Here is a 27,408-nt window from a genome sequence, read left to right as displayed (position 1 = left end):
CCACCTATCCTATAGATTTCTGGACACTACAGACAATTTGGGGTGGCCAATCCACATAAACTGCATTTCTTTGGGTTGGGGAGGGGGAATTGGAGCATCAAGATTTAACCTATGCAGATACTGAGAGAATTGCAAACTCCACAGAGGCTGGAATCGAACCTGGGTTCCCAGCAGTGGTAACCACTGTGCTGCAAAAGAGTTGAATTCCAGAAGCAAGGCCAAAATGACAGCTCTTGACATCAAGGCTGCATATGACCAGATATGGCATCTAAGATCCCTAGCAGAACTAGAATCAATGGGTATTTGGGGGTAAACACTCCACTAATTGGAGTCATGCCAGACACATAAGATAGTTGCAGTCGTTGGCGGTCACTCATCTCAACTCCAGGACATCTCTGCAGAAGTTCCTTATGTAGTGTCCTAGTCCCAATTATCTTCAGCTGCTTCAATGACCTTTCTTCAATCAAGTGGGGATGCTCACCAATGGTTTCACAGTATTCAGTGCCATTTCCTCCTGACATACTTAAGCAGCCTATGTTCAAATGCATCAAGACCTGAAAAACATCCATGCTGAGGCTGACAAACAGCAAATACATTCAAGCCAAAAAAAAAGCCAGGCAATGACCATTTCCAATAAGGGTTAATCTAACCACCACAACATAACATCCAATGGTGTTACCATCATTGAATCCCTTACTATCAACATCCTGCAGGGTTATCGTTGACCAGAAACTGAACTGGACCTACCATCATAAATACAATGGCAACACATGCAAATCAGAGGCTAGGAATCTTGTGGAATCTCCCGATTCCTCAAAGCCCATCTACTATCTATGAGACACAAGTCAGGAGTATGATGGAATACTGTCCACTGTCTGGATAGAAGCAGCTTCAACACCAATCACAAAGCTTGACACCATCCAGGCCAAAGCAGCCCACTTGATTAGCACCACATCCACAAGCATCCATTCCCCCCTCCTAGCAACACACAGTAGCAGCAGTGTACACTATCTTCAAGATATCCTGCAGAAACTCACCAAAGATCATCGAACTGTACAGAACAGTACAGGCCCTTCGGCCCACAATGTTGTGTCGAGCATTTATCTTAATCTAAAGATCAACCTAACCTACACACCCCTCAATTTACTGCCATCCATGTGGTTATCCAGCAGTCGCATAAATGTCCCTAATGTATCTGAATCTACCACCACTGCTGGCAGTTCATTCCACGCACCCTACACTCACTACATAAAGACATCACTGACATCTCCCCAAACCTTACTCCAATCTTGTTGAAATTATGACCCACGTGACAGCCATTTCTGCCCTGGGGAAAAATCTCTGGCTATCTATACTATCAATGCCTATCATTACCTTGTACATCTATATCAAGTCACATCACTTTTTTCTTTTCTCCAGTATGAAAAGCCCGAGCTCATTCAACCTCTTTTCATAAGACAAGCCCTCCAATCCAAGCAGCATCCTGGTAAATCTCCTCTTCAACTTCTCTAAAGCATCTACATCCTTCCTAGAATGACCAGACCTGGATACAATATTCCAAGTAGATCTATTTACTTGGAACATACAAATTATTCTCTCACCCTAGTCATTCTTTAACCACCAGGCCTGCACAGTTTACCTATCCTTCGCTACATTTCATCTCGACACTCTTTAACACTCACTGCAACTCTGTCCTCAGTGCACATTGAAGTTCTGCAGCTTAAATGCAGGATCCTAGTCTCAATATTAACTATATCACTCGCCACCTCAATGAAAAGTTCTATTACTTTTGGTTGTTCATCCCAAGGGGCCTCACATTACTAGTTTACCAAATATTCCTTTCTCTTTTTATGATAGCTAGTCTACGGTGGCCTGTGTTATAGTTGGTTCCTCAACGTATTGATTCAGAAAACCATCCCCTGGAACTCCTCCTGTAAGGTAATGTTACTAATTTGATTTGTCCAATCTATGTGCAAATCAAAGTCACCCATAATTACAGATGTTCCATTTATTGCATGTATCCCTAAATTTCCTGTTTAACGCCATTAGTGCGACATGGTGTCACGGTGGTCAGCACTGCTATCCCACAATGCCAGGGCCGGGGCCCGACTCTAGCCCCTAGCAACCGAGTGGAGCCCACATGCCCTCCCCACGACCACACGGGTTTCCTCCCACAGTCTAAAGACATATAGGCCAGGTGTATTAACCATGGTTACTGCGGAGTTTAAGATAGGGGTCTGTGTCGGTTGCTCCTCTGAGTGCCTGCGCAGACCCGATGAGACGAATGACCCCTCTACGATCCCCAACAGTTTGGGGGTCTATACAAAAACACCCATAATGTCTTTTGTCCCTTGATGTTTCACACCCCTGACCATACAGCTTCCACAATGTTCTCTTTAACTAGGAAGGCAAATCCTTTTTATCTGTCTTTCCAAAATACTGAAAACCCTTGGATATTCAGTTCCCATCCTTGGTCACCTGCAACCAAATCTCTGTAATCCTAACTGCTTTCATCTATTTACGCAATTAATCCATTCACTCTATTGAGAATGCTCTGTGCATTAGGACACAAAACCTTAAAGTGTGTCTTTTTAACATTACTTCCCCATTTTCAGTATTTTTCACTGTGGCCATATTTGGTCCTGGCCCTTAGTTTCTCTGCAAAACATTTTTTCTTATTCCCATTTCTGTGTTTTGTCCTCGATTCCTCTTCTGATTCCTTGCGTAGTTTCTCATCCTTCTGCCATTTGAGTTTAAAGCCTCCCAGCCACTCTAGCAAATACCCCCTCGAGGACATCAGTTCTGGTCCTTCCCAAGTGTAACCTGCCCAGTTTGTATTGAGTAAAAAGTGAGGTCTGCAGATGCTGGAGATCAGAGCTGAAAATGTGTTGCTGGTTAAAGCACAGCAGGTCAGGCAGCATCCAAGGAACAGAAAATTCGACGTTTCGGGCCAGATGAAGGGCTCTGGCCCGAAACGTCAAATTTCCTGTTCCTTGGATGCTGCCTGACCTGCTGTGCTTTAACCAGCAACACATTTTCAGCCCAGTTTGTATTGATCCCATCTCCCCCAAACCAATCCTAATGCCCCAGGAATCTGCAATCCTACCTGTCAAGCCATCTCTTCAGACTAGTTTCTGTCTTGTTGAAGATGGTTAATGCTTGGCATTTGTGTGAAGCAAATGTTACTTGCCACTTGTCAGCCCAAGCCCAGACGTTGTTTATAGGCTCCAAACTCAAGGACATTTGAAACTACTCAAGAAGAGGTTTTTACAACAAGAGGAAACTCATTGTATCACTGGTTGAACGCATTAAAAAGTGCTCCTTAAACAGCACTTTCCAAACCCTTGACCACTTCCATCTAGAAGGACCAAGGGCTGCAGAAACATGGGATCACCACCACCTGCAAGTTCCCCTTCAGGTCACTTACTATCCTGACTCGGCAAAGCATTGCTGATTGTTCAATGACACAATTTCTTCAAAATCCTTGAATTCCCCCAAACAGCATTGTGGGTCTATCGACAGCACATGGACTACAGTGGTTCAAGGCGGTAACTCCATCACCTTTCAAAGTCGACTAGGGACAGACTGGCTCACCAGTCAGTAATGCCCATTTCCTACAAGTGTACAACAAAAACTGACTGCATTACAAGATACAAATAGAACATTAGAAATTTGATCATTTTGCATCTTCACCTGTCATCTAATACTAAAATTAAAGCCTGGTTCTTCATAAACCAGAAGCCAAGTACGAAACTCTTCAGATGTTGAATGCCTCAATGCCACTGTCCCCAACTTAGGGTAACTAATCTGCCTTGAAAAAAATGGAAGTCATTTCATTATTCAATTAATTGGCAGTACTCACTGCCTGTATAGGTGCTATGCATCAAACTTAGTCTGTCTTATAACTTTGTAGTTTTAAATATCCTATCAAATCATCTTTCAATGCTTCCTCCTGCTGAAGCTCCCTCCTACAGGTAAAGTTCTATTAATTTCATGTTGCAACTACAATACTGTCCCAATACTGCCACCCATAGTCATGCCCGAAGTGTACAAAATCTTTCAATTGTGGTATTGCAAAATTTTTTTTAAGATCAATTATATCTCAGTTTTAAATTTTACAGCTTGCATTAAAACCCAGCATTATATTTGATTTTATTCTAAAAGCAGAAATTCATCAAGTCTTCTATATTGTGTAACTTTTCACCTGTCCAAGTATAAATACTACTTTACTGAAAAAAGATTGGATCACCTCATTTATTGGCAATTAAATCCCAGTTGCAGATTTTCTTGCTCATTTCACTGTCTCCTATGCCTCTTTGTTGCTTCTTTTCATTTTCAGTTACTTTTAATTTCAAAATTAGTAGTTTTAATACCTGGACACATCTCTCTCCCTCAGCAGAAATGAGTTCATCAAATTGAAAATTTGTGAATCATATGTACTCAAGAAGCTTAGATCATCTGCTTCAAATACTAGAGGTACAGAACTATATGAATAGGAAGGGTTTGGAGGGATATGGGCCAGGTGCTGGCAAGTGGGATTAGATTGGGTTGGGATATCTGGTTGGCATGGACAAGTTCGACCGAAGGATCTGTTTCCATGCTGTGCATCTCTATGACTCTATATTCCAGCTGGACTGAGATGCCTTTGTATAAGGCTAGGATCCTCAAAAAAACTTGCTAAGTGGCAGAGAAGCCTGGGTAACTCACACCTAACAAGATGAAAAGTTCAAGAATTTAGGTCATAATTTTGGCATTAAAAGAAATAAAGTCTAATGCATCAACAAATCAGTCCTTAGTAGGTCCAATATGCCAAGTTTGCTAGTGTGAATCAAGCAAATGAGGCTTCACTAGCTTGGACATGTGCACAGGTTGGAAAGTGGCTGCACCTCCACAGTAAGGTAGCCTATTGCTAGAGATCAGTAGAGTGCCTAAAGCTCTGACACAGGACACTCCCAAGAGACACGAATGTCTTCACATCAATCACAAGTGCGAAAAACAGCAGTAGCCCGAGTTCACCATCAGACGATGAATGGTTCCAGAAACACCAAAGCAGATGCCAGACATACCAATAAGGAGACAGCAAAGATCATCCAACAACATTGACAAAGGCCATTTTCATGTGTGGCACTTGTGGTAGACTATGTCTTTCCAAAAACAGTTTGATCAGCCTTCAAAAGTGCAGATGATCTCATTCAAATTCAACAAAGATCTGAGGCTGCATTCATATCATCTCAGACAGAGAGAAATATGCTAACAAACCAGAATTATAATGCAATATTCACAGTGAATTTAAAGTTAATAAACTGCAAAAATTAACATTTCCATAAACTATGCAACAGCTTACCAACAGGTTTGATGCAGGTTTTTTTTGCTTTATCACATTTGAAATCTTTTGGACAGCAGTAGTGGTCATCACAGCATACTGCCTGTAAACAGAATGATACTTTATGACAACATTTTCAGCAGGCATACCATATTTCAAAAAGACTTGATTACTTGAAATAAATTTGCTTAATTTGCCCAAAACTATTAGATAAGATGGACAGAAGATACCAGAATTCATAGCTAGCACATCGTGTTATGGGCACGAAGCAAATATTATTTTGGGCTATTCTAAGAGTTCCTACAAATTTTCACGCATGTGGTTCCCAATTTGTGAGGACTGAACTAACAATTAATTAGATCACTGCTTCGTCAGTATTCTATCATTCAGAAACTAAACAACTGCATGACTTGCAAGTTGTGGAGAGGCTGTAATGCAACTGGACTAGTAATCCAGAGTACTAGACTAATGTGGGAGAAAGTGAGGAGTGCAGATGCTGGAGATCAGAGCTGAAAATGCGTTGCTGGAAAAGCGCAGGTCAGACAGCATCCAAGGAGCAGGCTAATGTTCTGGGGACATGCATCTGAGTTCCATCTTCGGAAATGGTGAAATCTGAATTCAATACAATTTTGGAATTAGAAATAAGCTAATCTAATGGAGTAAAAGTCATGAAAACAAAAAATTAGCAAAAATAAATCAGACATTCTTATTTAGTATGTATGTGACTCCAGATCCACTGTAATGTGGTGGACTCTTAATTGCCTTCTAAAATGGCCTGTCAGGCAGTTCAAAGACCAATTAGGGATAGGCAACAAATTGTGGCTCAGGCATTGATAACCAAATAATTGATTAAAACAAAAGCTTTAAATTTGATTGTTCCTGATTTGTCTTTAAAATTGACATCATTTTAAACAGTTTGGTTTATACTTTTGATTTACTAAAATTTAAGTGTTTACTCTTTGAGATGAGCCTGAACCCACAGCTCCATCAATCCAAACAAAAAAAAGTGCAACAATTATTTCTGAACATAAGCCATGCATTAGGTAGCAGGATGTCTAAAATCGATAATCAATGATTCGCTGTGATGTTAAACATTAAATGAACCGAGCCCAGTTCTCCATTTAGGGGGCTGGTTGGTCAATTTCTGATGTTTTACAAAGGTGATCACAAAGTAAACCCTTCTATCAAAATTTAAATCATATCTTTGAAATGGAAGCAGCTGTAATATCAGTGAAGAATTTTTGTTTTAGATAGCTAGCTGGATTTCCTGCTGTTCTTTTACAGCAACAGATGAGGTCTGGGTATGGTTGTAACAGCAAGAAACTACCTAGGAGTCAAAGGGCTCAATGCCCTTATAAAATGGGCAAGTCAACCTCCTTCTTGGTCTATCATGCTCACATTTGCAAGCAGTTTCATTTAGGCACAGGTCACAAACTGCAGTTGAGTTTTTTCTGAACTTCAGGGCAGCCACTATATTTCTGTTTTGAGTTGGATGGAGATCGGAGTAGGATAACACACAGAAGCATATCACCTGCCAATATTAATCAAGTGTGTTACATTCCCTATAGCTAAATGGAATTTGCACCCTAGAGTATATTAAGATGATATTCTTTTTGACTATTTTTCCGCAGAAGTGACACTTTAGGTCAAACTGATCACCCAATTTTGGGAAAAAAATTGACTGTACTGGCACGGCAGCAGTTGCCTCACAGCACCAGGGTCCCAGTTCGATTCCAGCCTCAGGCAACTGTCTGTGTGGAGTTTGCACATTCTCCCCGTGTCTGCATGGGTTTCCTCCAGGTATTTCGGTTTCCTCTCACAGTGCAAAGATGCGCAGGTCAGGTGAATTAGCCATGCTAAATTGCCCGTAGTGTTAGGTGCATTAGTCAGAGGGAAATGGGTCTGGGTGGGTTGCTCTTCAGAGGGACAGTGTGGACATGTTGGACCGAAGGGCCTGTTTCCACACTGTAGGGAATCTAATCTAATCTACTCTATTTTGTCCCATCACAGAAAAGCTGGTTTGGTTGAATTAAATTTTAACCCTGCAGCAGAATTCATTTGAGAATAAGAAAGTACACTTGTGAAAGGCTCAGTTACAATGTGAAGTTACAAAAGTACTCTCCTGAGTACATACACCTCTGGTTTGCGCTGCTGCACATTTAGATATAGGGAAGAGGCTTAACTACCATAAAACTAAAATGCTAATGTCATCTACTGGAGCTACTGCATAAGAATTACCCAGAAGAGAACAATAAGATGATCACATCATCCTGCACCAATATTCCATCCATTTGGCAGTACTAACAAGTTTTATCAGCACTTAATTATTTTACAAAGACAGTCCACAAAATGATAGGAGGACTCAGGACTCACATCTTTTATAGGACAGCAACCCCAGCCAAAGTTCTTCGAGCTGCAACAGGTGTATCCCCCAGAACAGGTCATATTGCCACAGAGCTCACTATCACCAGTTCGCAAGTTGTCTACTGCAGAAATCAATGGCAACTTGTCTTCCGTTGCTCCAGTTCTTTTGCATTTGGCTTCAATCAGGTCACATTCATATCCCTTTGGGCAACAATGCTCCCAATCCTTGCAAATAGTTGCCTGATACCAGGGAATAAAGATATATTTTCATAATATTCAACAAGAAATGAACATAGAAAATGCATAATTTATACTAAATTAATGAAAAATTGGAAATCCACAGACCTTGGAGAAAGAAGCCACCACCAGGTTTATTAGATTTTAACATTTTAATTGAATTTCTGTTCTCACAAAGTTAAATAATGTTTAAGTTGTATGGCATAAACAGTTTAAAAGTTTGATCATTAAATGCAAACATACAATTAAAGGTCATGAGAAAGCTACTGCTAAAAATTAACTATTCTATTTTACCTCAGTGAATGGGCAGCAGCCATAAAAGCCTTTTGACGTGGGCATACAAGTGTATTCAGGGGGACATTCAATATTATCCAGACAGATATTTTCAGTCACTGCATTCGGTGTTCCCGCCTGAACAAGTGGGGTGGCTTTTGCTTCTTTCCACTAGAATCAAATAAATACGTGAAATAGAATGATTCTCCTTACTCTTCGGCACTGTACTGATGAGCTATAGTTTGCATTTAAAAAGATTTACACCACAGAAGAGCTGTATGAACTTACAATATGGTAACTGTGTTCAGGATCTTATTCAGAGTGGCACACACCAATATACAAGCCAAAAAAAAGCCCAAACTAGAAAGACTAAAAGGTGAACACTTGTTTTCAATACAGCCAACAATTGATGGATGGATGCAAGAGTTGCATTCTTAAAAAATTACAGAAGTCACACACACTGTGATGATATGCATTTTTTAAAACAGCTTTTCATCTTTTAAAGATGAAGGTACGTAAAGATCTTATTTTATTATTGATTATGGACTGAAGTGGGAGAAGGACTGTTTAAAAACAGTGGATTGTGGAAGGAATCGCTACACTTTTAAAACATGTAGCTGAAACTGTGGAACATTTACACTGCTATTCTGTTGAAGCGGTCGGGAAACTGTAAGATTTAGCAAGCAACAAACTAATTAGTTTGTGATACTGTGACAACAAGTTATGGATGCCAAAGGTCATCAGTTTAATGATGATTCTGAATGGTTCCCTGGTACAACACACCTTGTGGGCATGAAAGATACAGGGAAAAGCCTCTGGACCTCTGGAAAGGCAGACTATTACTCTCCCTTTCTGCACACTAGATATTTTACTCCAACAGTTGCTGTAAGCTGTTGCCTTTAACCGGTAACTAAAAGACTTTCCAGTTAGTGTACCAATCATCCTTTGCCTCCTGCAATGTGGTGAAGGAATCCAGAGAAAAGAGACTGAAGACTGGCAACTCAAAAGAATTGTCTTCTAGTGGCCAGGCAGTAATGAACTGAGGTTCCCAATTTTTTTCTTCCACCCAGAAAACCCATGTTATTTTGAGTATCTGTGGGAGGAAGAAAGAGTATAAGGAGGTGAGAGCTTTAACTACTTGAGACACTTCTTAACTGAACTCGCCCATCCTTGTAACCATTCTAGTAAACCTATTCGGCACTCTCTTCTTCAGACGAAATTCAAGCAGTGAAAAACCGTTTAATAGCTTTATGCTGTCAACCCTCAAGAGTTTATATTGTTTTCAAATTTCTTTCTACCAACAAACCAGGCTTACAATCAGAACTAGGAACTTACTAAAAACAGGAAGGAGTGTAGAAGTACAAATGCTGCTGAGATCAGTTTACTTGGAATATTTCTAAAATTAGATTAATAGGTTTATATTAAATAACATAACATATGTGCAACAGGATTTGGTTAAGTTTAGTTATAACACAGATCAGTTACAATCTAATTAATTACTGGAAGAGGTTAAAGAGGTTGCATGGCCTTCTCCAGTTCCTATACCTAGTTAAGTCACTGATGATAATATTATCTCTTTCTGAGAATTAACTGAATCAAGAATTACCACTTTATTGAATGCAGATCCAAGTAAGTTCGCACACTGCAGAAGGAACAAACCTTCAGCCCAAACATTCCTGCATCTCTCGATGAATGGCAGCCACCATTATTTAGAATGTCCTTTGCCCATTTCATATTCATGGGATTTCCTGACAGAATACTGGAAATGATTGAGGAAAAAAGGTGGGGTCCTCTACAGAACATCTGAGACATAAGCATTCAGGAAAAGCAAACCTAATTCCTTAACCAGATTTAACAATGAAATGCTGTTCACTTCAGCTGTGAAGTGATGAAGGAATGTGGTTTCAAACTTGTTAAATTTTCAGTGCCAGAGAACAGGTGGCAATTACGTTTAGAATGTAAGGTTCGCACAAGCAGTTGAAAGAGAACACATCCTGAACGAGACACAGCCAGAGTAACTGCATATTTCTGGAAATTTGGAGCTCAGTCAAAATTTGGTACAGACAGGAACAGGTTTTTTTTTAGCTTTTTTTGTCCTCCTATGTTTTATAACTTGTAAGAACTATTTTTAAGGTTAGAGGAGAGAGATTAAGAAAAACAGTGAGGGGCAATTTTTGTTTTCTTACACACACACAGTGGTTTGCATGTGGTAGGAACTTCCTCAGGAAGTCATGGATGTACAATTACAACGTTTAAAAGACATTTAGAGAAGTACATGAATATAAATGGCTTGGAGGGATATGGGCCAAGAGCAGGCACTTGGGACTAGTTTAAGATTATATTTGGCATGGGCTGGTTGGACCAAAGGGTCTGTTTCCATGCTGTATGACTCCGTAACTATATTTTATAGTAACAAGGATCAGGGAATAAGGGCCCCAGTGTAATTGATACCATTTGATATTAAGCATTTTCCAAAAAGTTTAAATTCAAGTAGTACATCATAACAGGAGAGTTCAAAGTCAGGGTGTGTCCTTCCTGTTCTGTGAAAGAAGCTGAGAACATTGCCAGTGCTGGGGCAGGGTGCATGCATCCGGGAAGCCTGGGTTTTGGAGCTAGCGTGGCAGCTGCCAACACTGTGGAGAATTCATGAAGCAGACAGTATAGAGGGCAGCCACAGCATTCAATATACAGATTGTATCTACTTTAATCAGTACTCTGATTTAGCAACCACAACACTTCCAGTTTTCACACTGTGTGAAACTCAAAAACAGATTAAAATACATTTGACAAACCAAACTGCAAGTCATTCAAAAAGAGAGAAAAGCAAAGTGTTCAACCTGTGCTCTACAAGTGTGCTAACCCTATATCTAAACAGTCAAATAGTGGCCACCATTATACGTTCACAGGTGCAGATGGATCCTGCAAGTCAGCATCTTCAGAATTGGAGAATAAGAAAAGTAATGTTTCCAAAGCTCCAGTGCTGACTTACATACAATTTTCCGTGGCCCGGAAAAAATGTCTGGTGTGGCAAAGATCTGTTCCAGAGGCTAAAGGATTGCAGATTAAATAAATTGCACACAAAACAAGTTAGCCTCACCATTACCTTTGCCAAGAAAAACGTGAAGCACTACTTTTAATATTTGAGATATCAGGCTTGTCTCAGATAGGCGCTGTTTCAGGTTTATCAGATCTTGCAGACTTGAGATTCAGGAAATGCAAGGCAGCTTTATATCTGCCAATACTTCATTTGGACTACATGATGAAATCTGTTTTGGAAATTTTCAAACATAGGGGCTTTCTTTCAGAGAATTTCACTTCTTATTTTAAAGGTGGAAGGAACTGAAAGAGGTCAAACACACTGGTATCACAGGTTAAACTTCAGAAACTATCAGAATGAGTTTCTAAACATTCAATACTTAATTTTAAACAAAATAAGTAGTAAGTTAAGGACTATGCAGCTAGTTTCATGATATCTACATCTATCAATATTAAATACTCATTCAAAAGGAGGTAGTGAGAAAAAGAGATCAGTCTGATACTTGTGCATTTGGGAGAAGGAACAAGTTGAACAATCAAGGCAGGCAGCAACAAAGCAGAGAATGAGGTAGAACTTAAATGCAAGAGGCCTAACAGTTAAGGCAGATAAACTCAGGCATGGTTGGGAACATGGCATTGGGATATCATAGCGATTACTGAAACGTGGCTCACTGATGCACAGGACTGGCACCTTAATGTTCTAGAGTACAGCTGTTATAGAAAGGAGAGAGGAGGGCAAAAGAGGCGGGGGAGTGGTGTTTTTGAATAGGAATAACATTACAGTTGTGCTGAGGGAGGATATTCCTGGGAGTATGTCCAGGGATGTTATTTGGGTTGAAATGAGAAATAAGAAAGGCATGGTCACCTTTTTGGGATTGTATTATAGACCTCAAATAGTCAGAGGTAAATTGAGAAGCAAATTTGTAAGGAGATCTCAATTATCTGCAAGAATAATCGGGTGGTAATGGTAGCAGATTTAACTTTCCAAACCTCAAACTGAGATTGCCATGTTTCGGGCTTCGATGGAGAGAAATTTATTAAGTTTGTAGAAGAAAATTGTTTGATTAAATAGGTGGATGTACTACTAGAGAAGGTGCAAAACTGACCTACTCTTGGGAAATAAGGCAGGGCAGGTGACTGAGGTGTCAGTGGGGGTGCACTTTAGGGCCAGTAATCATAATTCCATTAATTTCAAAACAGTGACAAAAAAGAATAGACTGGTTCTAATAGTTAATGTTCAAAACACAAGGCAGGCCAATTTTGACAGTATTAGGTAGATATTCACAGGTAAAGGGACGGCTGGAAAGAAAGGGAAGAAATCAAAAATGAGATAATAGGAGTCCAAAGACAGTAGGCTCCTGTTAGGATGAAAGGAGAGGCTGATAGGTGTAGGAAATGCTGGACGATTAGAGAAATTGAGATTTTGGTCAAGGAAATGAATGAAGCTTATGTCGTATAGAAAGCAGGGATCAACTGAATCCCTAGAACTGTGTATTAGGAGGGCAAAATGGGAAACCAAAATAGCTTTGGCAAATAGGGTTAAGGGGGCAGGGTGGGGAGATACAAAACAAGTATCCTGCATCAGTGTTTACCACGGAAAAGGACATGGAAGATACAGAACTTGGGGAAATAAATAGCGACATCTTGAAAAATGTCCATATTACACAGATGGTGCTGTCTTAAAATGCATAAATCCCTAGGAACTGATCAGGTGTACCCTAGAACTTTGTAGGAAGCTAGGGAAGTGATTGCTGAGCCCCTTGCTGAGTCATCAATAGCCACACGGGAGGTTCCAGAAGACTGGAGGTTAGCTAACATGGCGCCACTATTTAAGAAACAGGATAAGGAAACACCAGGCAACGAAAAACCAGTGAGCCTGACATCAGTGTGGGCAGGTTGTTGGAGGCAACGCTGAGGGACTGGATTTACAAGTATTTGGAAAGGCAAGGACTGATTATGGCATAGTGGACATGAATTATCCATGGGAAATCAAATCTCACCCTACCCCAAGTTTTTTGAAGAAGTAATAAAGAGGATTGATGAAGGCAGAGTGGTGGGCTTCTGTAAGACGTACAAAAAGGTTTTGCATGGTAGACTGGTTGGCAAGGTTAGATCATACAGAATTCAGGGAGAACTAGCCATTTTGACACAAAACTGGCTCAAAGATAGGAGACAGATGGTAGTGGTGGTGGGTTGCTTTTCAGACTGGTTGCCTGTGACCAGCAGTGTGCCGCAAGGATCTGTACTAAGTTCACTGCTTTTTGTCATTTATACAAATGATTTGGATGTGGACATAGGAGGCATAGTTAGTAAGTTTGCAGATGACACCAAAACGAGTGGTATAGTGGACAGCCTAGAAGGTTACCTCAGAGTAAGTTGGGACCTTGACCAGATGGGCCAATGAATGGGAGATACAGTTTAATTGAGACAAATGGGAGATGCAGCATTTTGGAAAGGAAAATCAAGGCAGGACTTATACACTTCATGGTAAGGTCTTCTGAAGTGCTGCAGAACAAAGAGACCTAGAAGTGCAGAATCATAATTACTTGAAAGTAGAATCACGGGTAGACAGGATAGTGAAGGTGACATTTGGTATGCTTGCCTTTATTGGTCAATGTATAGAGTATAGGATTTGGGAGGTGATGTTGCAGCTGTACAGGACATTGGTTAGACCACTTTTGGAATACCATGTTCAATTCTGGTCTTCCTGCTCTAGAAAGAATGTTGTTGACAGTGAAAGGGTTCAGAAAACATTTACAAGAATGTTGCCAGGGTTGGACGCTTTGAGCTATACAGAGAGGCTCAATAGGCAGGGACGATTTGCCTTCGAGTGTCAGAGGCTGAGGACTGACCTTGTAGAAGTTAATAAAATTGTGAGGGTGAAAAGCGCAGTTCAAAACTAGAAGGCATAGGTTTAAGGTGAGAGGGGAAAGATTTAAAAGGGACCTGAGGGGCAGTCTTTTCAAGCAGAGGGTAGTGCTTGTATGGAATGAGTTATTAGAAGTAGTGAAGGCTGGTACGATTACAACATTTAAAACCCATCTGGATAGGTATAGGAATAGGAAAGGTTTACAGGGGCATGGTCCAAATGCTGGCAAATAGGATACCTGGTCAGCATGGACGAGTTGGAGCAAAGGATCTGTTTCCATTCTATATAGCTCTATGACTCTAAAAAGACTTGTTCATTTGCTGACAAACTCTTGGCAAATTTCAAGCAAATCTGGTGGGATCTTATCTTGAAGCAAAGGAGGCAAGTCATACTGAGTTGATATCTAGCCTCCCTAGAGATAGCACGTGTAGGCTTCCTAGCAGGGATTCAGTGTACCTACTGATCCTGAAACTTAGATGTGCTGTAACTAACTTATACCAAATCTTTCCAGAAAGAATGCAAGAGATTTATCCCTGTATCCATGAATTATCAACATAGTTCCTTCTGTTTTGTCCTCCAAATCTCAATTGTTTCATACAATTTGTGGCATTGTGGCTCAGTGGTTAGCACTACTGCTTCACAGTGCCAGGGACCAGAGTTCGATTCCAGCATCAGCCAACCGTCTGTGTGGAGTCTGCACATTGTCCCCATGTCTGCATGGGTTTCCTCCGGATGCTCCGGTTTCCGCCCACAATCCAAACATGCGCAAATTAAGTGAATTGGCCATGCTAAATTGCGCATTGTAGTCAGGGATGCGTAGGTTAGGTACATTAGTCAGGAGTAAATGTGGAGTAACAGGGTAGGGGAATAGGTCTGGGTGGAGTACTTTTCGGAGAGTCTATATGGACTTGTTGGACATCATGGCCTGTTTCCAAACTATAAGGATTCTCTGATTCTATGAAGTTGTGTTCTAGCTCAGTGAGGCCAGACAGCTGGCTTGGACTCCAAGTGATGCCAACAGTGTGGGTTCAATTCTTACATTGACTGAGGTTACCACAATACTTCCCTTTTTTAACCCCGCCCCTCACCTGAGATGTCATAATCCTTTGGTTTAACTACAATCAACAGACTCTCTCTCTCTCTCTCTAATGCGACAGCAGCCCTAAGGTACTCTATGACAATGATGATTTTGTACGTCATGAGACATCACCCGTTATTACTTGGTAAGGAAGTGACCAACAGCATCCAGAACCAGGAAAGGTGAAGTGTTTAGAGAAAAAAGGCAAAGAGCTGATAAAATGGCAGAAATCAGAGAATGTTAAAGCAAGAATGTGTGAGGATGACTAAGTAACAGAATGCAAGAACCAATCTTGCAAATAACAGACTGTTACTCTTTAAGGTAGCTTTTCATGGACTTCTTCATTGTTGAGTCAAATCTAAAATATTACTTTATTTTTAATTAACTTGTGGGACATGCATTTTCCTAGGCCAGCCAGTATTTATTGCCTATCCCAGTTGTCCTTGAAAAGATGAGCTGCCTTCTTGAATTACTGCAGTCAACATGCTGTAGAGGTTGCCCGCAATGCTCTTAGGAGGAAATTCCAGGATTTTGACCTGGCCAGTGAAAGGAATTGCGATAGATTTCCAAGTCAAAATGGTAAATGGCTTGGAAGGGAACTTGCAGGTAATCAGGTTCCCATGTATCTGCTGCCCTTGTGAATCTAGGTGGATGTAGCCATGGGTTTGGAAGGATTGTTGGTACAGTCCTGTAGTGCTTCTAAGTATTACATAATGCTGCTACTGAGTTTTGATGGTGGAGTGGATACAGTGCCAATTAAGCAGGCTGCTTTGTCCTGGGTGGTGTTGAGCTTCTTGATTGTTATTGGGTTTGCACCCATCCAGGCAAGTGGTGAGCATTCCATCACACTCCTGACTTGTGCCTTGTAGATGGTGGATAAACTTTGGAAAAATAGGTGGTGAGCTATGTGCTGCAGGATTCCTTGCCTCTAACCTGCTCTTGTGGCCACTGTGTTTATGTGACAACTCCAACTGAATGCTGGTCAATGGTAACCCCCTCACCCCCGCCACCTTCAGAACATTAATAGTGGGAGATTCAGTGATGGTAACACCAATGAATGTCAGAGGGCAGTAATTAGATTATCTTTTACTGGAGATGGTTATTGTCTGGTATTTTTATGGTTCATATATGACTCGTCACCCCCAAGCTGAGAAACAGTTCCAATCTTGGTGCATTTGAACATGGACTGCCTCAGTATCAAATCATGCAGAATATTATGTAGTTACTGGCAAGCAATATAAGTGAAACACACCTTGAAACACGTCAGAAAATGTAACTAAGTAGCATTGTCAACAAATTCTTCATTGTGCTCAAGAAAGAATAAACTTCAACACAAAGTGCAGACAGTGACAATGAAAACAAAGAGTGGAAATGGAGATTTGATCTTGATTTTGAGTGACACTCAATACTTAAATTAGCAAAATCGAGGGAGTAAAAATTGCAAATTTAATTAAACTAGTCAGGCCAAGTAAAACCAATTTTATTATTGGAAAATATTTTCTGTCACAATCTGTGAGTACAATTATATCGATTAAGGTATATTTGTTTCATATTTGTGGTGCAAAAGTAATCATTAAAATAATTGTGAGGAGGAAGATAATTAAGTTGAGTAAAATCTATTGGAAACAAGGAGCACTTTAAATAAATCACTTCATAGAAAAGTTTCACAGTGTGATTTTCACTTTTAACACCCATCTTATTCAGTCCATATGCTCATATGGTGAATAACTGAGCTTAATACTTCATTAATTATTTTTCTTCCTTATTTTTGAACTTTCATCCATTTATTTCCCATATGCAGGGTGGAAAGGTTTGACCTACAGTCTTAACTTGGGTTTGCTGGCTGACCAAATGATAGCTTTTTTTTAAGCAGACAAGGCACAGTCACTCATGCATGACATGTAATAATACTATATCTTTTCATTAGATCAAAGGCTGCACACTTCAGCTCTGAAGAGTTACAGGTATCTTCTGGAAAGCCCCTCATTATTGTGAATGTGTTACAGGAGCTGCCCAAATCATAACAATATCTCAATATGAAGCCTAACAGATAAGAATTATTTGCTCCCTATACATTAAATTTCCATTTTTTCTAGCATTCTCAAACAGTTACCTAAATGAGCTGAAAAATGTGTTGCTGGAAAAGCGCAGCATATCAGGCAGCATCCAAGCAGCAGGAGAATCGAAGTTTCGGGCATAAGCCCTTCATCAGGAAATGCTTCAGGAAGGGCTTTTGCTCGAAACGGTGATTCTCCTGCTCCTTGGATGCTGTCTGACCTGCTGCACTTTTCCAGCACCACATTTTTCAGCTCTGATCTCCAGCATCCACAGTCCTCACTTTCTCCTAGTTACCTAAATGAGTCAATTTTCAAGCTACTCAATCTCCTCGGCATAGTATTGTACCGTAAGTTAATAGTACAAGCAGAACAAAAGTTACTGTTCTTAGTTTTACTCAGACTGTGCACAAGTAGAAGTCAAATTCATAAACATTCCAATCTCCCAGGCAAATTGCAGGAGAAAACTAAGGTTATTTGAAACAGGGTTAAATATCTAGAATATTCTCCTTAATAACACTGAGTCTTCTGCACCACAAAGACCACGGTTCTTTCAAGGCAGGGCCTTGCCATCACCTTCTCGAAAGCAATTAAGCATTGACAACAAATGTTGTCTTTCCTAACTATTTCCACACCCATGCACAAATGGAACAAACACATCATATTTTCTCAAATTTAGCTCTCTGGTTGCCCTGAAGGAACACCATGTGAAGGGAGTTGCTTACAGAATTTTTCACCTTACTGACCTTAGTATTCATTCAGGGGATGTGGGCATCACTGGTTGTGCCAGCATTTATTGTCCATCCTCGGATGCTCCTTTGTACTAAGTATGACTCCAACCAATGGAGAGCTTTACCCCTCAATGCTAGAGCTCCTTAATACCATAATCTGTCAGATGTGGCCTTGATGTCAAGAGCAGTCACTCCTACCTCCCTCTGGAATTCAGCTTCTTTGTCAAAGGCTGAAACAAGGTTGTAATTCAGTGAGGTGCAGAATGGCCCTGGCAGAATACAAAACTGAGCATCGGTGAACAGGTTATTGCTAAGCAAGTGCTATTCGATGACAGTTTCCATCACTCCAGTGTTGATTGAAAATAAATTAGGAGGAGGATAGTCAATAATACTACCCTGCCAGGGGAATAAGTCATTTCCAGGATGTTGTCAGCAAGGTGTAATTCCATGCATATGACTATATCAGGCTGTGGTTGACTTGTCTGTGAGACAGCTGCCCCAATCCTGGCGCTAATCACCAGATATTGCTAAGGAGGATTTTGCAAGATTAAAAGGGCTGCATTTGACATTGTTGTCTCCAGTGCTGAGGTCAATGCCAGGTCATACTTTGAGATTCATTCCTTTTTAATGCCTAAAAATGTTATGATTATTCTACCTTCTTCAGCAGTGAATCATTAACAATAGGAGGAAAGCATCGGTAACTGCTGTTTCTTTGTTGTTAAATTTACCCAAGAAGTTCTTCACTCAAAGACAGCATTTTGTTTCAAGAGTCATTCTAAGCTTCCATGATTTCTATTTTGTTGGCTATCTCCATTTTGCCCAGAGGGCAGTTAAGAGACAAACACATTGATGAGTATCTGGAGTTACACGTAGGCCCCACCAAGAAAAGATGGTGGTTTCCCTCCCTAAAGCACATTAATGAACCAAATGGGGTTTTCACGAGAATTAACAGTGGATACATAGTCATCATTAGACCCTTAGTCTCAAATTTTTATTGAAAGCAAATTGTGCCATTTGTCATGGGAGGATTTGAACCAGGTCCCCAGAACATTATTATGGGTCTCTGGATTAACAGTCCAGTAATAACACAATGAGACCATCGTCTCCCCAATACTTAAGTAAAGCTTTACAAATAAAATTCTGCTCAGTTAGCAGTGGCAGGGAGTGAGGTGGTTTTCCAGAAACACTGCCTCTGAGACTGCACATTATTAAATATATTGTTAAAACATTCTTGATTCTCAAAGCTGAAGATCAAATCCAGGTTTTCTATGGTCAATAAAAGATGCCATTTGCTATTGTATACAAGTTGATCACTAAACCAGTTGCAGCATAGGCAAGTTATATTAAACCCAAATGGGTCTATCCTTTTCCTACACTCAAAAGCTGGCAAAAGATTGTCCTCCACACAATCAAACTGAGCCGACACGTTTATAGCAATTATTCAATTATGTATGTTATTCTTCTACTTCATTTAAGACAAGTTTCACTATTTCTGAAAATCTATAAAATGGTAGGTTTAAAAACAAATAGGTTTTTCTTCAATTTGCAGGGTGTAGAGCGACTTCCACCAAATTCCCCAAACTCAAGAGATTTACCATTTGTTACTGATAACCAAATAATTAGCCGCCTGGAGATGATGATTAGAAGAACATATTTTACATGGGTGTTGACTGCTCCATTCCCTTTAGTGACCAAATAGATTATTTATCTATTTTTGAAGGAAATGTGGAATGTGAAGGCAAAAAAGTTAAAAACTAGTTGATGTCTAATTTCTTTGGGAGAATCCGATTGTTCAAGATGAGGGAATCTCAACAGACAGCCCAATACTGAAATTTTATCAGAAAAAATGGCAAAATACAAACAAGATGCCAAAGTACCAAGACTTTAGGGGAGATTAAAGAGTAAGGGAAGAGGCAAATTCCTAACAATTGAAGGAGTTGTGGTTATTAAAAGTTTAAAATGAGTATTACTTCACAGGAGTGGCATAGTGGATCTAACATTACAAAGGGATCTTAATCAATTGGGCCAATGGGCTGCGGTGTGGCAGATAGCGTTTAATTTGGATGAATGTAAATTATGCATTTTGGTAAAACAATTATGTCCAGGACTTAATTAATGGTAGGGCCCAGGATAGTGTTGTTGAGCAGAGAGACTGAGGGGTTCGGGTACCTGATGCTTTTAAAGTTGCTTCAGAGGTAGCCAGAGGGGTTAAGGTGGTGTTTAGCATGTTGCCCACATTGCTCAGACCACTGAGTAAAGGAGTTGGGCCATCATTTTGACGTTATACAGGACATTGGTGAGACCACTTTTGAAGTACTGTGCACAGTTCTGGTCACCCTGCTATAGGAAAGATATTATTAACTTGGAGACTGTTCAGAAATGATTTAACAGGACGGTGCCAAGACTGGAGGGCTTGAATTATAAAGGAGGGGCTGGATAGGCTGGGACTTTTTTCACTGGAGCATCGGAAGTTGAGGGGTAACCTTATGGAGATTTATAAAATAATGAGGGGCATAAAGTGAATAGCAAAGGTATTTTCCCTCAGGTAGGGAATTCAAAACTAGGGACATATTTTTAACCTGAGAGGAGAAAGACTTAAATGGGACCTGAGGGGCAATTTTCAGAGAGGATGGTTCAGATTTAGAATGAACTGCCAGAGGAAGGGGTAAATGCAGGTGTAGCTGCATCATTTAAAAGATATTTAGATCGGCACATGAATTGGAAAGTTTTAGAGGAAAGGTTTAGAGGGTTATGGGCCAAATGCAGGCAAGTGGGACTAGTTTGCTTTAAGAAACTTGGTCGCCATGGACGAGTTGGACTGAAAGGTCTGTTTCCATTCTGCATGATTCTGAGTCAATTGTTCTGCTTGCACTGAACAACAAACATTTTCTCTCAAAAATACTCAAGTTACATTCCAAAACTCCCTAGATTCTGAAATAACCCTTTGGATTGGAAAACTGTATTATCACTATAATTTTGAAGATGCAGAACCTAAGCAATTACAGTACATCAGTTTAATAACATCTGCGTTAAGTCACTGGAACCCATAAAGGGGCAAGTGGCTGAGCAGTAGGACAAATAGAAATTGACTGGAGTATTGATGTGTGAAGGGTAGATCTGGGTCTAACTGGACTAGATGAATTTGTTGATCTGAAACACCCTGGTGGACGACAGAATACTTATGGATGTTTTTACTGATTTTGAAAACGTATATCAAAAATGCTACACAAAATTAGCAAAAATAAAAACAAAGTGAACTGCAAGCATATTGCAATGTGAATTAATAATTAATGATTTGTGAAGCAGAAGGCAGCGCGGGTTTAAAGGAAGCACACTTTGATCGCCAGCATGTGCTAAATTGTTTCCTTTCTACTCAGATTGACAGAAAACGTTTTGTGCAAAATCAAAGAAAACAAATCATAACATGAGTATTTCAGACGAATTCCAAGAAGAAAAAAAATGAAAGGATTACTATCCAGTAAGCACAACCTACCTGATGGAGAGAACAACAGGTATAACCACCATTCGGCTTCTTACAACAGGTTGTTCCGTATGGGCAGGTAGATCCATCTGGACAGACAGCTGAGGCCAGGCCAGTGGCCAGACACAGGAGAACAAACTGTCGGATCATGGCCTGAAACGAAAAATAGAAAACTTTGTCAATTTAATGGATAGTACGTAAGTAATGGCAAAAGGCATATGAATAAACAAAAGTCAGTCCCTTTATCTAGCTGTGTAAACAGGATGACAGAATTAAACACACAGCTTTCCCGGGGGGAGGGGGGGGGGCGGCAGAGGGAGAGAATTGGGGTGCGGGGGGGAGAAAAGGGACTTTTAACTTCTCAGGTCTAGTCATTTTATTAGTATATCTGCCACCTGTGTCTCTTGCTAACCAGTGGAAGAAACTAGAGAATGATGATTAAAGCAATATGCCTGCCAGCAGGAGAATCAAAGTTCATCTCAACTACAGTAACTGGGAACAAAAATAATTAAACGCAGGAGGTCAGCCAGCATCCAAGGAGCAGGAGAGTCGACGTTTCGGGCATGAGCCCTTCTTCAGGAAGATTTTAACCTACTGCGAATCCTCTTGCAAGGATGCCTTCCTTGAAGAAGTTCTCTTCCTCTCTACAGATTCCTGAAGAAGGGCTCATGCCTGAAATGTCGACTCTCCTGCTCCTTGGATGCTGCCTGACCTGCTGCGCTTTTCCAGCAACATATTTTCAGCTCTGATCTCCAGCATCTGCACTCCTCACTTTCTCCAACAAAATTAATTAAACTGACTTTCCAGTTTTTTGTCTCTGCTGATAACCTATTTACTTTATTTGACTGTGTATTTTAAAGGAATTTAGAAAAGTTTTACATAGCAGTATTATAAGCTGATGGCCTATAACTGGTTATATGTAACCAGAATCTAAATGAGAGAAAGTGAGAACCGTAGGTGGTAGAGATCAGAGTTGAAAAGTGTGGTGCTGGAAGAGCAGAGCAGCAGGCACTATGCAAGGAGCAGGAGAGTCGATATTTCAGACATAAGGCCTTCATGAAGAATGTGGGGGGGGGGGGGGGGGGGGGGGGGGGGGGGGTTGCACCTGACAGATAAATAAGAGAGTGGGAAGTAAGGTAGCTGAGAAGGTGATAGGTAGATGCAGGTGGGGGTGTGAAGGTGATAGGGAAGGAAGATGGACAGGTAGGACAGCTCAAGAGGACGTGCCCAGTTAGAGGGTTGGATCTGGGATGAGGTGGGGGAGGGGAGATAAGGAAACTGGTGAAGTCAAAGTTGATGCCATGTAGTTGGCGGGTCCCAAGGTAGAAGATGAGGCGTTCTTCCTCTAGTCATCGGGTGGCTTGGATTTGGCAGTGGAGGCTGCCTAAGACTTGCATATGTTTGCCAGAGTGGGAGGGGGAGTTGAAGTAGTCGCCCACAGGGTGGTGGGGTTGTTTGGTGCATGTGTCCCAGAGATGTTCCCTCAGCGAGGTGGTGTCCTGTCTCCTCAATGTAGAGACCACATCAAGAGCAATGGGCACAGTAGTGCACAAAATCTCTGCCAGATATGGAAAGATCCCTTGGGGCCTTGGTCGGAGGTGAAGGGGTAGGTGTAGGCTCAGGTTTTAAACCTCTTGAAGCAGCAAGGTACGGTTCCAGGAGTGGAGGGTGAGTTGGTGGGGACGTGGACCTAATGAGGGAGTCGCGGAGGGAATGGTCTCCACGGAATGCAGATAGGGGTGGAGAGGTCTGATTGTAGGTGGCGGAAATGGCAGAGGATAATGTGTTGTGTCCAGAGATTAGTGGGGTGAAAGGTGAGAACCGGGGAGTCCTATCCTTGTTGCAGTTGAGGGACTGAGGTCAAGGGCAAAAGTGCAGGAAGTGGAGGAGATACGCTGGAGGGCATTGTAGATCATGTGGGAAGAGAAACTGTAGTCAGTCCAAATGTGGTTAGGTGAATTGGCCAAGCTAAATTGCCTGTAGTGTTGGGTGCAAGAGTAAATATAGGGGAAATAAGTCTGGGTGGGTGCGCTTTGGCGGGTCGGTGTGGACTTGTTGGGCCGAAGGGCCTGTTTCCACACTGTAAGTAATCTAAGAAACTGTAGACCTTGAATCTGGAATGTCCTGGAGAGGAACTGCTCCTCCTGGGAGCAGATCGCTAAATGCTTGTAATAAATAGTGACTTTTGATCAGTCTCGAAATCTGGAAAATCCTTTCTATCAATCTGCACCTGAAAACCAGGTAAATTGGGGAACTTTGCATACATTATAAAATCTTTAACTTTTTTGATCATTCAGGAATAGCAGGGCTCAATATCCAGCGAGTCATAACGACAGGAAGATCCCATATTCAACCAATAGTCTGTGCTGAGATTAGTGATCACAGCACTCATTTAAAAAGTGAAGACCAGCTTAAATAAAATGATTTTTTTTGTGTTATAAAGGAACCAGCCATATGCATATTGTACTCTGCAGTGCTTCACACTATGGGATGAAATTCATTTGCTGCCATTGAAGGTCGCTTTGGCAGAAGAAGTGCTTTAATGACAAACAGTTCAAACAATGGCTCATAACGGAGTGTTATTTTGAAAAACATGGCAGGGAGCATTTTCCTTTGGAAACATATAATTTATCAAAAAAAAGAGAAAACTAATTTTGGGGGTCAAGTGAGGCATTCTATCTACCAGAACTTAGAAAAATGAAAGAGGATTGAAAAATTGGTGAAAAGCTAATGCAAGAGAAAGAAGTTGTTATGTGCTGTATAATATTTGGGTTCTTAATGGAGAACAAGCATTTTGACATGTAGCATAATATTATACCACTGAGAGAGTTTGGATTGCATGCATTCATATTCACTGATAAGCTGGACTGTAATACTAGTCATCAATGCAGTATCTGCCTGAGTGACTGAACTGCTTTGATAAAATTGTATTACAATTGTACTTTTATATCATTTAGATAGACTTGCCAAATAGACAACAACTTTACAGTTCTAAATGCATATTTAGTTTGAAATTCAGATACACCAGGAAGAGTTAAGATGCGTAGATGTTTGAAATGGATGTTGATATTAATTGCATTTTCATAAGTTGAAAGTGGGAGGTAATGGAGGGTAAAAAAAGCAGCAAGTACATGAAGCTGGAGTTGCACAACACGAAGAATTCAAAATGTGCAACCGTTATGGTTAGCGAGTCACTGTGCCAAACAAATCAGGGTGGTCTCAATTTTGAATTAGAATTATACAGATGGAAGCTTTTAAGCTTTTCTTGCTTGTATGCAGTTTTTGCAAGAGTCATATGATTAGTTCCATTCACCTGCTGCCCCCACCCCCATGAATGTGCAAGTTTTATTCTATTGCATTGTTAATATGTAGTTCCCTCCTGAAGGTTAATATTGAAACTATTTCCACCATCCTTTCAGGAAGTGCATTTTGCATCAAGATTCACTGGAAAACAAAATTTCTTGACCACCTTTAATTTATTTCCTATGGTCATGAACAACTTTGTCACCTAATTATATCTCCCCATTTATTCAAAATCCTTCAATTTTGAACATTTATCTCAAAAACTCCCCTTCACTTATTTTGCTTTGAGAACAATCTCCTCTCTCCACAAAATATCCATGACATTATTCATGTAAATCACACTCTACTTCCTCTGCATGGTTTGAGCATCCTTCATAAAAAAGTGCAGAAAACAAGAAGCATTCCAGCTGAGGTCTAACCAATGGTTAAGACATTGAGCTATACTTCCTTATTTCTGTTTCCCATATCTTTATTTATAAAGGCATATATGCCCAATGTTTTCATCTTACGATAAGCAACATCAACTTATTTCACCACCTTCAAATATTTGTCTATGTAAACTTGAGGTCTCAGTATTTTTGCACGACCTTTAAAATTATACAATTTAGTTTACAGAGTATTTGATTTTTTTTCTTCCAAATACAGTACATCACTTCACACTTCTTGGAATAAGTCATTTGTCATGGTTCTGCACTAGCTCTGAAGACTTGAGTTTGCCGAACTCAATCTGAGTAACAGTAGCCATGTCAGATAAAACAAAAGGTCAAATTGTGTTATGCAAGACTGCAATCATAACACTGTGCTAAAACAGGAAGCAATACCAGAAAACAGGAACGTAAATCACATGCCCAACAGCACTGGAAACTCCCCATTTAGTTGAAAGGTATTGGTTAGATTTCAGACTTTTCAAACAACACTGCTTGACAACAGCTTCCATGGCAAGATCATATTTTTGCAGTCTGAAATCAGTCCTTTCACTTTCTGTACCAGATATAACATTTGATAAATATATTTTAATAGCCATTAAGCAAATTGATTTCTCTCCAAGCACAGATCAGATGGCAATATCACTTTCAACAAAATCCTATAGGCTAGTAACAGGCAATTTGATTTACAAACAAACTATTTGGCCCAATATCTGTGTTACACAAGTACCAAAATATATTGAACAATGGTCTGCAAATGAATTTATGCTTTCTCCAGACCAAATCGGTCCAGGTGGGTTAACCCTGAGACTGAGCATTGTCTTCTCCATATTAAACAACTTCACAGCTACAACAGTGACTTCACTCCAAAAGAATTTTATTGACTGTAAAACTGCTTTAGGATGGCCACAGTAGAGATGCTAATTTTCATTCACAGAAAGACCACTTGGTTTAGGCTCCTAGAATTCTGGATCAAATTCCAATAATAATCTGCTTGTTTCCTACAGAACACAAATTATTATTTACTGGTTCCACAAAAACACAGAACTGTCATTCAGTCTTGAATCTTGGCATTTGATCCTACTTTTGGGTCAGCATACCCATGAAATGTACAGGTGCCTTAGTACAGTACACTAGTACACCTTTTAGGGCTGTGAGGATACAGTCAAATTTTGGAATATGACCAATCTATATATTCATTTCAAAACCATGACTTTGACTTTGAGAGTCCTGAGGATGTAGTAAACAAACAGTATTGCTGGATTTTAGTACTTAATAATAAGCTTCAATGTACTGAGGCACTGCAGATACTGCATCCCAATATCTAACATCAGGCAACTTGTTTTCCTTCATCTTTAAACAGTCATGATGCAGGTCAAGAAACACACAAGCAAATCCATAGTTTCCTTAAAAAATTATTCTTCTAAATCTCCTGTATGTTTTCTTCATGTGCTTCCACTCAGTTTTTTTTTAAAGAAGTTACAAAATAAGGGTTGGTTAAAATTGATAATATTGCCTGTATCATTCACGTATAAGTTGCAGTGAAGGCTGTGTTTGCCTGAAAACAATGAGCAAGGTTGCCAACAACACTGCAGCCTGATTCCAGCTAATTGCTATTGGAGTTGAGCGACTCTATACGTTTTCATTAGAGTCTAGCTCTGTTTTCTACAAAAATATCAATTGGGTCATTCTTGTCACAATCCTGGGTCAACACAGCACACAATGCTATCGCCATCTCCGAAATCCAATCCATTTTCAAAAGTCAATATTCTGTTGCAAGATTGGTTTTGAAAATAATCTGCCCTCAAAATAAAGAAATCTTATGGCTTGGACTCTATTGCAGGCTCAGTATTTTTAATCTATACCGGTCTTGAGTACTGCCTAGTAAACCAGATCTATTTTGCACATTTTTTCAGTTGCCTTGTACAACTAGACGTGAGGCCTTCAGATCAGGAGACCCACTCAAATATAAGGAATCCAAGTATCACCTTTGCAGAGTCATTAAGACAGCCAAGGGCCAATACTGATCCAAACTAGAGACCCAGACAGACACCCGGCGACTACGGCAAGGACTGAATGACATCACAGGTTCTAAAAAGAGACAGTGTCAGATAGCAGATACACATCCCTCCCAGATCGTCTCAACGCCTTCTATGCTCGCTTTGAGCAGAATTTCAGCGGAGAGGTAACACCTATTCTGACAAGTCCTGACAAACCAATCCCAATAGTCACTG

The 27,408-nt window shown here is 40.3% G+C and overlaps 1 protein-coding gene across 1 annotated transcript in view; it reads right to left on the bottom strand.

Moving 5' to 3' along the window:
* The window catches only part of grna (granulin a), a 115,575-nt gene that overhangs the window by 56,245 nt on the left and 31,922 nt on the right, over positions 1-27,408 (bottom strand). The window contains exons 2-5 of the mRNA XM_060848528.1: positions 21,459-21,599; positions 8,219-8,368; positions 7,697-7,927; positions 5,345-5,426 (exon numbers count right to left, since the gene is read on the bottom strand). Of these exons, the coding sequence (XP_060704511.1) occupies positions 5,345-5,426; positions 7,697-7,927; positions 8,219-8,368; positions 21,459-21,596 (601 nt within the window). The 5' untranslated portion in view covers positions 21,597-21,599. The remainder of the gene's footprint in view (positions 1-5,344; positions 5,427-7,696; positions 7,928-8,218; positions 8,369-21,458; positions 21,600-27,408) is intronic.

The sequence above is a fragment of the Hemiscyllium ocellatum genome, chromosome 32 (assembly GCF_020745735.1).
Source record: "Hemiscyllium ocellatum isolate sHemOce1 chromosome 32, sHemOce1.pat.X.cur, whole genome shotgun sequence".
NCBI lineage: Eukaryota > Metazoa > Chordata > Chondrichthyes > Orectolobiformes > Hemiscylliidae > Hemiscyllium > Hemiscyllium ocellatum.
The sequence above is the reverse complement of the archived record's forward strand: the minus strand, read 5'-3'. Positions and strand labels throughout refer to the sequence as shown.